The sequence below is a fragment of the Pogoniulus pusillus genome, chromosome 2 (assembly GCF_015220805.1).
Source record: "Pogoniulus pusillus isolate bPogPus1 chromosome 2, bPogPus1.pri, whole genome shotgun sequence".
In the NCBI taxonomy this organism is placed as follows: Eukaryota; Metazoa; Chordata; class Aves; order Piciformes; family Lybiidae; genus Pogoniulus; species Pogoniulus pusillus.
The window spans coordinates 745,614-760,394 of record NC_087265.1 but is presented as its reverse complement, the minus strand read 5'-3'; the positions used below and the strand labels follow the sequence as shown (position 1 = coordinate 760,394).

The 14,781-nt window shown below is 47.0% G+C and overlaps 1 protein-coding gene across 7 annotated transcripts in view; it reads left to right on the top strand.

Moving 5' to 3' along the window:
- Positions 1–14,781, top strand: part of LRP1B (LDL receptor related protein 1B) — a 646,717-nt gene that overhangs the window by 510,862 nt on the left and 121,074 nt on the right. For all 7 annotated transcript variants that reach the window (XM_064154536.1, XM_064154527.1, XM_064154516.1 and 4 more), the window contains 2 exons: positions 7,622–7,811; positions 9,586–9,790. In XM_064154536.1, the coding sequence (XP_064010606.1) occupies positions 7,622–7,811; positions 9,586–9,790 (395 nt within the window). The remainder of the gene's footprint in view (positions 1–7,621; positions 7,812–9,585; positions 9,791–14,781) is intronic.

Sequence of the window (14,781 nt, the reverse complement as noted above, 5' to 3'; positions counted from 1 at the left end):
GCTGGGTTTCAGTCATAGGGAGCAGTTGGAGGTGATGTCTTCGTTAGCCAAAGCCTGCCTCGGTGTATGTGCACAAAAACTGCAGTGTCCAAGTGAGTTTGGTGTCGCATGAGAAAGACCAGCAAGGAAGACTTTAGCAACTAGAGAAGACATAAGAGGAAAGCAAGAGAGAAGAAAGGTGAAAGAAGGCAAATCACACAATTACAGAACGTTAGGGTTTGGAAGGGACCACCAGACGAGCCCTCTACCAGAGCAGAATCATGCAGGAACACATCTGGTGGGGCTGGAGACTCCTCAAACTGCACAACCTCTCTGGGCAGGTGTGGTCTCGTCAAGGCAGAGTAGAAGGGCAAGAGAATGGGCATAAAGCTTGAAGCTGACCTGGGCTCTGTGAGTTGGGTGTCTTTTTGCCTGTGCAAACAGTGACTCTCAGACATTTTGCCAGGGGAACGTTTTCCAGAGCACAAAAGCAGGGTGAGAAATGCTCCTGTTTTGAACTTTGGGCACTTGTTTCTGGAGAAGCCAAAAGTCTCTTTGCTGCTAACATCAAGTGTCAGATCCTGTGATGTACTGGAAAGCTTTTTTCAGGCTGAATCTTTCAAAGGTGTTCCAATGTGTGCTACTATTTTTTTTCTAACTAAGTGGGTCCAATTTAACCGTCAAAAAAGCATTTATGTTCCCATTTCTCTTCCAGAGCATCAGGCTTAGTACATAGTAGGAGATCCCTTTAGCTTAGGAGCTTTCTTCTCCAGTAAAGAAGTTTTCAGTCAGTTAAAAATAGGTACTTAAATATTGGTGCCTTTTTGTTCCATCAATTTCTCCACTCCAGGAGTATGTGTTTGGATAAAGGTCCAGTGGTTTTTGCATTCCAAAGCAGGCAATGTGAGAGGCTGTTCTTCACTTCAGGACTTTTAAAGCAGCAGAAACTTAAATGGATGATTACAGCTGCAGCCTTATTAATGAGAAGCAGAAGTGGCTGGTTCATCACTGTGTGGTGCTTGTGGTTCTTTCTTAGGGTCAGTGGGTAAAAGTCATGAGCAGCAGCTATGGGTAGGTAACATTTACTGACTTTACATTGCTCTGCTCTAGAGCTCTGTGCTCCTGCTCACCGCTTGCTTTGCTTAGCTGTGTCAGGTTTGCAGCTCTGAGATGTGTTCCTGATGGGAGCTGACATGCACTGATCTCCTGGTTCAGAGTGGGCTGAGCATTCCCAACCTCAGTTTTCAGGAAAGGGCTTCCTGCTTATTAAAACTGAGATTGCTCAAGGAGATTTAATAGTTTGTGATTGCCTCAACTTTCCACGTTAAATTTGTATTGATGTAAGCATTTGCTGATGTAAATTTAGACAGCAGCAGCTGGTGCTTAGCTGCATAAAATCCAGGAGTTTGTTTGGTGAGTTGGGGAACATCTCTTGATGTTTAAACGTGTCCTCTCTGCTGTTCTCAAGAGCAATGCAGCAAATGCTATTCCATGGGTAGCCTATTCTCTCATTAATGCTTGTAGTAACCGTTTGGTTTTGCTTCCCCAGTGACAACGAGGAACTGTGATTAGATGATCTGTTAGGAGGCTTAGAATCATAGAATCAACTGGGTTGGAAAAGAGCTCCAAGATCATCCAGTCCCACCCTCATTAGTGTCAGAGTAGTCACTTTGGTGGTACTGGTTTCAGGGTGCTAAAGTGTGAAGGATTGTGCAAAATTAATAATTTTGCTGTCCAGGCAATGACTGTTAACAACGATGAGAACTGCTTATTAACATCGAAACTTAGGCACAGGGTGGAAATTCATACAGGCAGGGCACAGGCAAGACCTGAGCACTTATTTCTTAGAGTGGCAAGTGCAAATATTGTCTGGAAGAGGCTTTTAAGTATTTCCTCACAACATTCTAAATCAGGCAGCACCCAAAGCAGGTGGAAGTCTATCCGCTTGGCCGCTGAGACTTGATTTCTCCCAGGCTTCTGGGGAAGGGAAGCAGACAATCTCTGGCCTTGTCCCCAGCTCCTCTGGATGATCTCTGTATCTCCAGGACTTGCAATCTTAGCAGGAAGACTTTCAGGAGCAGGCAGGATGTCTTGAAGTGTGCACAGTGTCACGCTGGGGGCTCTGCAAGGCAACCGCGAGCAGGCATTTGGAGCCTGTTCCTGGTCAGCTCTCCAGGTAAATTCGGGATGCAAAGTGAGGTGGCAGCAGCCCTGTGCTACCTGCTCATCCCTTTTATCAGTAGCCAGACTGCCCAGAGAGGTTGCAAGTCTCCTCTGCTGTAGACCTTCCAGAATGTTGCTGTGTGTTCTAGGAGAACTTTAGCACTGGGCTGGATGATCTTCAGACCCCTACCATTCTGTGCCTATAGCTATCCTACCACTTAGGCGTCTGCCTGTCTTTCACACTGCACCTGCCTCGCAGGTACAGTAATTGCATCCCACATCTGATCTATCTTCACTGGCATGGACTACAGCAAGGTCATGAATCCAGAAAAGTCTTTACCTGCTAGAGGGTTTTTTGGTCCTGAATGCCTTAGAAGTGTTTCTTGGGTTTTCATTTGTGTGTGTTCACAGACTGGATTTTCATCTGTCACTAGGAGTACCCCGAAGAGCCCTGCGGAAGTGAGATCTCAGCATTATGCTTTCCCTAAAAATACAAGTGTTGTTTGGTTCTGGGGGATTGGGTTTGGTTTTGGAAGGAACAGTGAGGTTACTTCCATGTTTATAGTGTCTTGAGGTAGTTGTTACCTTGAAGAGCCCAAACCTTTGCTTATGCTCTCTTTAAGGTGTCATAGCATGTAGGATGGTTTCATAGTTTGGAGAGACTGAAAAATGATGTTAGCTGGTGTCTGGTAGAATTTTAGCAAACTGTAAATGTACCCTGAGAGAACCTCCTCTGTTGGGACTGACTGGGACAGGGAAGCGATTGGTTGCTAGAGCTGGCAGTGGTTTGTGCCATTTGGCACAGTCCTAAGATTGTGGCTGCAATAGAATGGCTGATGGCCTTGCTTTACCTGTGACTAACAGAAGCAAGGAAATTAAAGCACACTCAAATATTTGAATCCTATAATGGCTCAGGTTGGAAGGGACCTCAGAGTTCATCTGCTCCAACCTCCTCACCACGCCCAGGGCCACCTCTCAGCTACACTCAGCTGCCAAAGGCTTCATCCAGCCTGGCCTGCAGCACCCCCAGCAAGGAGGCAGCCACAGCCTCCCTGGGCAGCCTGGGCCAGACTCTCACCACCCTCACATTGAGAAACTTCCTCCTCAGCTCTACTCTAACTTTCAAGATAAATGGAAATCTTCTTCCTTATTTTTTACTGCAACTGCTCCTTTCTTTGTAGTACTTGAGGAGCTAAGCAGAAGAGTAAAGAACTATCTCAGGTTGGATTTGCACAGTCAGTTAGCTATGAAGCCTTTTCTCCAGGGGCTTCATTGCTTGTGAGACCTCAGATCAAATGGTGAGCACCTCTTACCTATTGCCAGGTTACCTGAGCAGACTGGCAGAGAGCAGTGTCCTCTCCTGTGCCCAGTCTGCTCTTACAGCTGAGGGTCTGTATCCTGACAGGTGAATTGTGAAACCACTTCAGAGAATAAGTAAAGATCGAGCAGGTCTTTAACATGAAGTACTGAGCATTAAAGCCTTCTCCAAAGTGCTGACAGCAAAGTGCTGTTTATGCTCCATTTTATTACTTTGATGGCTTTTCAGGGTGAAAAAATTACGATGTTGACAGTTGTTCTTCCCTTACCACTTAAAGAAAAGGAGCTGGTAAAAAGAGAGAATTAAAAGCAAAGGCTAATTGAAGTGGTGCAACTGGAAGTGTTTTGACTGCAAACTTTGCAGAGAATTTCCAAGCTGATAGGAAATAAAAGTCTAGGCAAGTGAGAAGCAGCATCTCGCTCACCCAGCCACAGCAACAGCTACTGCACCATCGCAGCTGCATGTCCTACAGCGCCTCTGTTTTCTCTGTGCCGTGACGAGGGAGCTCCGATCTGCGTTATTCAGTTATTGATTTGTTGCTTGTCTGTTCCCTGTGAAAGTCAGCTGAAGATCAGGGTGACAATATTTATGGGCTGCATCTCGTGTGTGGGATGCAATCCATCTTCGTTAAGCTCAGGAAAGGTGATAGATAACGTTTGGCAGGGCGATGATGCGATCGCTCTGCCGCCACCATGCTACATCATCAGCTGTTGCCTTCTCTTGTGTAGATATTTCATCAGTTGTACACCCCATTACTGATTTAATTCACAGTGTCAGTGGCAGGTGAATAATGTGAGTATTTGTATATTAATATCATATTGTATTAATGTTCCTTTCATTTAAGTATTCTATTCATGTGAAAATCATAAACTGTTGCTTCATGGCTAGAATAAATTTAATCAGTGCTGTAGGCATCTAATGCCATCAGTGTTTTAATTCAATATGTCAGGGAAACAAATGTGCTGCTTTTCATTTCCACTTTCTTTATGCTTTACTAATTCAGAATATTATAGGATGCTCTGAAAATATGAGGCTGAGGGTAAACAAATTGCCAATTTTTCTCTTGTCAGTGGATTTTGGGACTGAATGCCTCAGCGGCAGCACTGGAGAGGATGGGTACTTACTTCAGCCATCTTTTAAGGTAGCTAAGTATCTAATGAGAAGCTAACCTAGAACAAATTAAAAGTGCACCGAACTGTTTTTTAAGGAAGTGGGAAGTCCAGAGGAGAGCCATGAAAATGCTCAGAGGGCTGCAGCAGCTCTGCACTGAGGACAGGCTGAGAGAGTTGGGGCTCTGCAGCCTGGAGAAGAGAAGGCTTCCAGGAGCCCTTGGAGTGGCCTTCCAGGATCTGAAGGGGGCTGCAGGAAGGCTGGAAAGGGACTATTGACAAGGTCTGGTAATGACAGGAGGAGGAGGAATGGGTTTGAAGTTGAAGAGAGGAGATTGAAACTGGATGTTAGGAAGACGTTTTTTGCAGTGAGGGTGGTGAGGCACTGGCACAGGCTGCCCAGGGAGGTTGTGGAGGACAGAAGCACAGAGTGTGATCAAAGATCACTTTTGGTGATTCTGTCCTCCACAACCTCCCTGGAGGTGCTCAGGACCAGGTTGGATGAGGCCTTGCGCCACCTGTTCTGGTATGAGGTGTCCCTGCCCATGGCAGGGAGTTGGAACTGGCTGATCCTTGAGGTCTCTTCCAACCTAAACCATTCTGTGATTCTCTGAAGTGTAAAATAGTCACTGCCAATGCTATAACACTCGAGGTCTTGGGAATCATCTCCAGGGTCCTGCTTTTGGCTTTTTGACATTGCTAAAATGTTTTCTTTTTAAGGAGCCACTTGAAAGTGGCTAAAGGACCGTTCCCAGGATGATTTCTGTCCTCAGTTACCATCTACTTTTCCGTGATTAATGATTTTATATCTGTTTTGGGGTTCTTTGCTAACTTCCAGCATGACCTACAAACAATATAAAGGAACAGAACCTGTTGTATGAGTGCTGGTAACTTACACTGCAGAGCTGCCTGCGCTGTACAGATGCTACTTCACCCAGCTCATGCTACATGTCAACAGCAACAATTAGTCATTGCCTTCAAGGCACAGAAGTCTTGTATCCTTTCTGTGCCTACTCCATGGCCCAGGAAACAAACTTGCCTACAGACTTCTAAAACTATGAAATAATTCTCTTCTTGAAGGTTATTTTCAACCACAACAATTCTATGATTCATGGAATGGTTTAGGTTGGAAGAGATCTCAAAGTTCCAACCTCCCTGCCATAGGCAGATACACCTCCCACTGGAACAGGTTGCTCAAGGCCTCATCCAGCCTGGTCCTGAACACCTCCAGGGAGGTTGTGGAGGACAGAATCCCCAAAAGTGATCTTTGATCATGCTCTGTGCTTCTGTCCTCCACAGCCTCCCTGGGCAGCCTGTGCCAGTGTCTCACCACCCTCACTGCAAAGTACCTCTTCCTAACATCCAGTTTCAATCTCCCCTCTTCCACTTTAAACCCGTTCCTCCTCCTCCTGTCATTACAAGTCCTTGTCCATAGTCCCTCCCCAGCCCTCCTGTAGCCCACTTCAGATCTGGAAGGCCACTCCAAAGCAAAGCACCCAAGTGTGGCATTCAAAGACCGAGCATGTAGAACCTGTTGACCCTTTTGAGGTGCTATCCAAAGGGTCACCTTTGCCATGCTCAGAAGGGATTTGTGTCATTTTCAAGTTGCCTCAATGCCATTTTTTGCCATTCAACTCACTTTAATATCACTTTGTTTCCTTGTAAGTGAGATATAGATTCTTTTCTCCAGAAATGATCCCCCCTTAGTTGGAAAAAACCTTTTGCCTATTCACTTCCCTTTAAGGAGCATCCTTTGGTTTTTCTCTGTCCTTTAAGGCAGGTCACTGAAGCTTCTGTACAGATAGGCCATGACAGTGCACAGATGCCCTGTAGCACTTTAGGCAAGTCCATGGCTTGTGTGCCAGGAGGCGTTTCAGAGCCGCAGTACAAGTCAACAGCTCAGAAGCTGAAGGTAGGACTAGGCTAAGATTAAAAGCTTTTTTTATACAAAACAATAATAAACCCAAGCAGACAATGAACTAAATCTGTCTCTCCATTTCCCACCTCTTCTTTTCTCTGTATAGTCTGTCCACCGTTTGATCCTTGTGGTCACTTCCAACCTAAACCATTCTGTGATTTGCCCTTCGCAGTTCTGGTTTAGTGTTAGCACTTTCAGTCTCGCCCAACTCACCTTGGGGCCTTTTGCTCTCTGAACTGCATGGCACAATCCCATCTGCCAGCAGCCTGAGTGTGAGTTGTGGTAACCAGTGTGATCCCTATCAGATTTCTAGCTTTGTGCCTTCTGCAGCCCATTAATAAGCCGCTTGAACCTTCTGCTCTGAAATGAGTTGTGTCTAACAAAACAAGTGAAGTAATCAGCATGCACGGCTCTGCTAATTCAGAAATAATGGCAGGAAGTAATTACTCCTATTGCTCACGCTCTGCCCCTTTTATGTATTGGCAGCAGATACAATTTCTCTTCCTTGGACATTAAATATATGCTTTAGCTGCTTATTAATGTTTGCTTTTGTTTCTAGCTCTCCGTTTTTCTGCAGAAGGGGAGGCTGCGGTGCTGTAGCTGATTAAAACAGTGTGGGGATGAGGAGACCTTCAGAGCTGGCCTCTTCTCGGTGGTTTTCAGTGTTTAAAAGCCCTGTGCAGTTAATCACAACAGGACACTTTGATCCTTGTTCATGTATCTGTGTTAGAAAACATATTGAAAGGTGATGCTAAATAATAGAAGTAATTAGTGAAAACATGCCCAGGACCTGACTTAAAGGTTGTTTGAAGTCATGAATAATTATTGCTGTCTGGAATAAATGCTTATTATTTCTAATGTATTATCTGGGGACATGGCAGTAAAAAAATGTTAATTTAATGAGTGCCAGACTTGACAAATGTAGTGCAGGATATTATTAGTAATCCTCATGTTTAATGTTAATGGATGACCAGATAATAAGTTTGATTCCAATGATAGTTGGGATGATCAGACTCGACAGTCAGGCAGCTGGCAGAGCTGAACTCTGATTCTGGCAGGATTGGTTTCAAGGGGAAAAAACCAACATGTTAGAAGGAGCTTCATTCACTCTGTCTGTGTAACCCTGTCTTCCAGATGTCGGCTCAGTGGAGGGCCTTGCTTATCACAGAGCTTGGGACACTCTCTATTGGACCAGCTCAACCACATCCTCAATCATGAGGCACACTGTTGACCAGAGACGACGAGGAGCCTTCAACCGGGAAGCAGTAATAACCATGTCTGAAGATGATCACCCACATGTGTTGGCTCTAGATGAATGTCAGAAGTATGTATGACATCTTCCTTGCCAGCTTCTAGCTCTAGATGAACACCAGGAGCATGTGTTGTACCTTCCTTGCCAGCTTCTAGCTCTAGATGAACACCAGGAGCATGTGTTGTACCTTCCTTGCCAGCTTCTAGCTCTAGATGAACACCAGGAGCATGTGTTGTACCTTCCTTGCCAGCTTCTAGCTCTAGATGAACACCAGGAGCATGTGTTGTACCTTCCTTGCCAGCTTCTAGCTCTAGATGAACACCAGGAGCATGTGTTGTACCTTCCTTGCCAGCTTCTAGCTCTAGATGAACACCAGGAGCATGTGTTGTACCTTCCTTGCCAGCTTCTAGCTCTAGATGAACACCAGGAGCATGTGTTGTACCTTCCTTGCCAGCTTCTAGCTCTAGATGAACACCAGGAGCATGTGTTGTACCTTCCTTGCCAGCTTCTAGCTCTAGATGAACACCAGGAGGATGTATTATATCTTCCTTACCAGGCTTTACTTCTTGCCTGATGTCAAGGACACAGCAGCACTCCTTTATTTTGCAGTCAGCTAATGCTGAACCCCGTGGAGGTTAAGTAGATTTCTTTGTTTTGGATGCAAATGTTAGGTGGTTGTTTGGGGTTTGCTAGAAGCAACTGCAGAGTTGAGAGCCAACATTGTGTGTTTTTATATTTCTGTGAATGTGAGGAAGTTCCAGCTGGTCTAAAGACAACTGAGCTCAATGAGCTTTTGTCAGGCCTCTTACACAGTGATTAAGTAAAACCAAATCCGTGTAGGCATCTGTAAGAAGGAATGCAGGTTTCTTATGGGACAAGTTGATAGGGCCACGTCTTGTGTAAAATCATGTAACAGCTACATCCTGGAATGAAGCCCAATTCACTTCTTGCCACTCTCAAGAGGACTCTTTCTTAGTAAGATAAGAGGAGGGTTCCTGTTTGCACTTCAGCCTCTTGCTAGTAAGTGTCTTGCAAACGGAGTGCGGTGGCTGTGTTAAGGTGGAAGCGAGGCTCTTTGCCTTGCTGCGTTGGGTTTCCTCTCCGGGGAGGCAAGGCCACGTTTCTGCCTTACTGAGTGCTGTTTGTAACTCGTGCTGGCGGAACTTACAGTGGGCTGTGGGGAGTCAGGATTCTTGCCGCCCGTGGCTTCACTTAGAGCTTGTGCAGTGCTGTGAAGTAGGATTTAGCTAGATATCATCAACAAAGCAAGGGGAAGCAGGTGGAGATGGCGAGAGGCTGGGCAGGTTCTGCTCGGTGCATACTTGTGCACCGATTGCACCCGCGGCTCGTTCCGTAACGTTTCATCTGCCGCTGCAGCGGTGGCGAGGGGCTGATTGCCCCTCCTGTGGAGCATGTCAGAACCACTGCATTCCCCACCAGCGACCTTCTGCTTGCCAGTCCTCTGCTCTGTACCACGGCTGTAATGTGGGAAACGCTGCAGGTTAATCTCCCAGGTAGAAATTACCAGCGTGCAGGTCAGGAGAATTAGCTGCTATCATTGCAGCGCTCGCTGTACCGGTGCATGAGTGTGGAGACAGGAGCAGAGCTGAGCAGGCCTGTGGAGATAAAAACCTGCTCTCCTGTGCGAACTAATGAACTGGGGCACGGCTGTAATGTACGGGATGCTGGCTGTAACATTCTGTTATTCAGTAGCCACCATCAGAGCTCCTTAGAGGTGCCGTTCGGGGCGGTTTGGTTTGGGTTTGACTTCTGCTGCTCATTTCATCGCGAATCGAACTCTAAAATGTATCTCATGGCCCTGTTTGTTACTCTGATTTTAACGCAGCTTAATGTTCTGGACGAACTGGAACGAGCAGCTCCCCAGCATCATGAGATCGACCCTTTCGGGCAGAAACGCCCAGGCTATCGTCAGCACCGACATCCTGACGCCCAACGGGCTCACCATCGACCACAGGGCCGAGAAGCTGTACTTCTCCGACGGCAGCCTGGGCAAGATCGAGAGGAGCGAGTACGATGGGTCGCAGAGATACGTGAGTGCGGCGCGGCCCCGCACCCGCTCCCTGCAGGCTGGCTGCTAGCGCCTCTGCGAGGGGGGCAGCAGTGCGTGGTGCTCTCTGACCTTCTCCCCATGGTAGCTGCGTGTGGCACTGAAAACCTGTCTGAGCCGCAGGTGGTGCTCTGCCTGCCCTGCACAGTCTGTTTTGTGGGTGACCTTGTGGAGATGAAGACAGCAACGAATCTCTTTGCCTTAGTACTGGCCTGAGGCATCATAGAATCATACAATTGTTTAGGTTGGAAGTGACTTCAGGGATCAGCCAGTTCCAAACCCCTGCCATAGGCAGGGACACCTCCCACTAGAACAGGTTGCTCAAGGCCTCATCCAACCTGGTCCTGAACACCTCCAGGGAGGGAGCAGCCACAGCCTCCTTGGCAACCTGTGCCAGTGTCTCACCACCCTCACTGCAGAGAACCCTTTCCTAACATCCAGTTTCAATCTCCCCTCTGCCACTTCAAACCCATTCCTCCTCCTCCTGTCATTCTCAGACCTTGTCAATAGTCCCTCTTCAGCCCTCCTGTAGCCCCCTTCAGATCCTGGAAGGCCACTCCAAGGTCTCCTGGAAGCCTTCTCTTCTTCGGGCTGCAGTGCCCCAACTCTCTCAGCCTGTCCTCAGAGCAGAGCTGCTGCAGCCCTCTGAGCATCTTGGTGGCCTCCTATGGATTAGCTGCAACAGTTCCATGTCCTGCTTGTGTTGGGGTCCCCAGAACTTCACACAGGACGCCAGGTAGAGTCCCCAGAGAGCAGATCCAAGGGGCAGAATTGTTGTCCTAGATGCTCTGTGTCAGCTTGAAAAAAAAGTTTAGCACTAACTAAAGTGGCAGAGGTAAAAAGATGTTCTCCTTTACAGAGGAGGATTATAACTCTCCTGCTTTTGGGTTCCTACATGCTGAGAGCTTTCAGAGTCAGAGCCAGGCTTCATTTGGAAGGGACCTCAGAGCTCATCCCCTCCAACCTCCACACCATGCCCAGGGACACCTCTCAGCTACACTCAGCTGATCAAGGCCTCATCCAGCCTGGCCTGCAGCACCCCTAGCAAGGAGGTAGCCACAGCCTCTCTGGGCAGCCTGGGACACACTCTCACCACCCTCACACTCAACAACTTTTTCCTCAGCTCCACTCTAACCCTGCTCTGCCTCAGTTCCAAACCATTCCCCCTTGGCCTGGCTCAGACCCCCTCAGCACAAGTCCCTCTGCCTCTGCAGCCTTCCTGCAGGATCCCTTCAGGCACTGGCAGCAGCTCTGGGGTGCCCCTGGAGCCTTTTGCAGCTCCCTGTGCCTTCTCTGGGTTCTGAAGGCACCCTTGCTGCATTAGGCAGAAGTAGCTTTTCACTCTAGAACAGCAACCATCAGGCTGTTCCATTCCAATCTGTGCTTAAACTGCCCTGGCCTCTAGCAGCCCTTCAGCTGCATTGCTCATCATGGTGTGGCTACATTCTTACTGATACCAGAATCCAGAATGCAGCCAGGAACTTGTCTTACTGATCTAGAGAAAGGAATTCTTCCTGGCCAGGTGTTTTTCACCACACCCTTCAAGAGCTCTCTGGTTCCACTGGGGTGTTTCTGCAAGGTCCTACCATCAACCAACCCTCAGAAATAAACAGAATACAGTTTTCCTCCTCACCATCTCAACTTCTCTACTGTCTAGTTTCAGTTAGCTCAGGAGAGGTAGAAGTGGTGTCCTAGAACGTGAAATGCCAGTGGTGCTGTGATGGATTTTGTTGCAGATAGCAGCAGCTTCTGTCTTCATTCTCCTCGCCACAACCCCCTAGCACAGTGCCGGGGCAGAAGAGCGTTCAGCAGTAAGGTGTGGGCTTTTGAAGTGCATTGTAAGAGCTGATTGATTTTCTGCTAAGGTGGTGTTTTAATGGTAGTATTTGGTTGCTGGAGGAGCCTTTCACATTTGGAAGATTATTTTTTTGGTTACTCTGCAGCCCTTTTGCTCTAGAAGGGAGGTGTTTGTGTGTGTGTGTGTGTTAACATTTCTTGTCCTACGCTGCCACATCTTCCTGTTGTGAAAAAAAACCACCCAAAAGTAGCAATTATCTTCCTCATAATCCCTTACCCTTTTTCATCCATTTTTTTTCTCCTGCCCTTAGTGGGATTTAATTTTGTGGCCACAGCTGCTTTTGGCTGCTAAGTGCTTTAATTATACTGTTTTGTTCATAAAACCAGAAACTGAGCCAGCAGCAAATAAAGCTGATTTTCTGCTGTGGACTTGCTTTCCCAATAAATCAGGAGCTAGTTTAATTTGATTTTTTTTCTCTTCTTATGTGTTGAGTATCCTATGAAATGTGACAGATCAAGAATCTAGAAATAGAGTTGATTTCCTGCACATGGGAGTCTAATTCTTTTCCAACACCCAGGCTGGAATCCTTTGGTCTCTGTTCTGCTTTAGTGTGTGTGCCTGTTAAAGTCACTGTGGCTTTACAGGTGTGCCCAGCAACTCTACCCTTTGTGGAAGCACAACCTTGCTGTCATCACCGTGGTGGTTGGGTTTAATATTCCCTCAGTAGCAATGCCACCAAATGGGGTTGGGCTCTGCTCCCAGGCAAGCAGCAACAGAACAAGGGGACACAGCCTCAAGCTGTGCCAGGGGAGGTCCAGGCTGGATGTTAGGAAGAAGTTGTTGGCAGAGAGAGTGATTGGCATTGGAATGGGCTGCCCAGGAAGGTGGTGGAGTCGCTGTCCCTTGAAGGTGTTGAATCAAAGCCGGGCTGGGGCACTTAGTGCCATGGTGTCGTTGATTGGCCAGGGCTGGGTGCTAGGTTGGGCTGAATGAGCTTGGAGCTCTCTTCCAACCTGGTTGATTCAATGGTTCTGTGAGTTGTAGCAGGAAAAGTTCTCTTCTTAATTCTGCTCTCTGGCGAATCTGATCAGCAAGAATCTTTGTTTCTCAAGATTCCACTTCTCCTTCCCTTCCCTTTTAACAGTTGTCCAAAGGAGCCCAGCACCAATAGGAAGAGTGAAATATCCTCCCTAATTAATTGTTTTTCTGGGGAGTTTGCTCATTGACATTGATGAGTTGCTTTGAGTAGCTCTGTGAAGTAATGCTTAGATCGAACCTAATGAGAGCAATTCCCTAAGCAAAGGCAATAAAATCCTCTAATCCATGCGAGCTAAGGAGCTGGTTGGCAGATCCACCACCTAGTTTGGGACTGTTTCCTGATCTCTCTTCATGCCCAGTGTTGGTAGCCTGGTAGAAATTAACTGAAAGAAGGAATTAATGAGAAGATAAACATAATCCCTGAGGCGATGGAGAAGAAGGTTATTTGTAATACCTCAGCACTCCACAGAATTCTGCGAGCTGGAAATAAGAGTAGATGAGGTTTGCCCTTTATGAAGATGAAAGTGGAAGTTGTGTAATTGGTATGTAGGTAGTGGCAGAGAAGTTGTTCATACAGCTGTAACTCACAGAGGTGTGCAGCGTCAGCGGGGCATGAGCAAGAGCAGACCTGCTAGGAACAGTTGCTTAATTCAGCTGGACTGCAAACCAAAGTAGCAGGTGGAACACTGTGGGTTGATTGTCAGGGGCCTACAGTTTCACTTCTACCATGGAGAAACAAAAATTAATTGTTGGAGAGGAAGCACTTCTGAATGTGTTAGGTTGCACTTGGGCAATCCTCTGCAATGAGGGTCTCGCTGTCCTTGTAACTGTGGTGTGCGCCTGTGTCCGCTCTCTCCTGGGACAGCTACTTGCAATTCCAGGTATTCTGAAGGTGCTTTGGGAGGATGCACGAAATGGAAAGGAAATCCATGCCTTGAAGATGTGGCAATGAGGAGAATGTGGTCTTCAGTCAGTCCAGCCAACAAGTATGGATCGTTCTGAGTAATAATCCATACCTGTGGCTGGCACTGTTCTTCCACAAAGCCCAGCACAAACCTAGGCTGCAAATTCTGCCTTCATGTTGGCATCAGGTGTGAGGAGTTGGTGTTCTCCTCAGGACCTGACCTCTCTCCACTGTTGTCACCTCACCCTTTGCAATTGCTGGGGTTTTGTATCCCTGCTTGAGGGAAGGTTTCTGTCCCAATAGCATCAGAGTGTTGGAAGGGCAGACTTCAGCTCCACTAAATCAAAGCTGACAGAGTTAGTTTAGCCAGCAAGCTTTTGGGTTCTCGTACATCACCCACACCAGTAAGAAGCCAAGCAGTGAGTCTCAGCTAACTGCACCCCTCTTCCAGGTGGCTTAATCAAGTACCTAGAAGCTGTGACTTACTCTGTCTGTTCCCCTGCCTGTGTCACTGGTTCCCCTGTGTCACCGTCTCTCAATTACTTCTCCATAGATTCTTTGTCTCTAATCCTTTAAAACCAATGTTCAGAGCTGCATAATAAATAGAGCCTCCTGTTTTATGTCTCCGGTTTGAAGGAGCACAACCCAGGAGCTCATTTTGGTTAACATGCTGTAAGTCAGGCTGGGGTTGCCTGATTCTCATCTAAAATTTATTTCTAGATGATTAATATGACTTTGTACTTGTGTAACGATTTCATTATGCCATAGACTTCAAGTTGGCATTAATTTGAACCCTTTAAAGCGTAGTTTCCTGTATTGGATTTGTCATTCTGTTGCAGAGCTCTAAGTAGATTTGGGTGCCTTTAGTAGAGAGCCCTCACACAACTTTTAAACGCTTTATTAGCTGGCACAGCCCATTTATTAAGCGTTTTGGAAGAGAAGTGGTAGCAATAAACCATTCATTAGAGTTAAAATATTTAAGAGCCACTCATATTTTAAGCTGAGGCCTTGGCTTTATGCACTCCTCTCTAGCAGCCCATCTTTCTGTACGAGCTAGGCACTGTCGTGGGGAGGATTGCTGTGGAGAGCATCCAGACTGACAGTCCGGGAGTGGCTTCAGAGACATCATCCAGCTTATAGCATCCTGGCACAAACTCCTGTCTACCTGACTGGCATCTCCCTCTTTCAGCCATCTGTGTCTGGAGAAACTGCTACAAGTGCCTCACATTTAGAA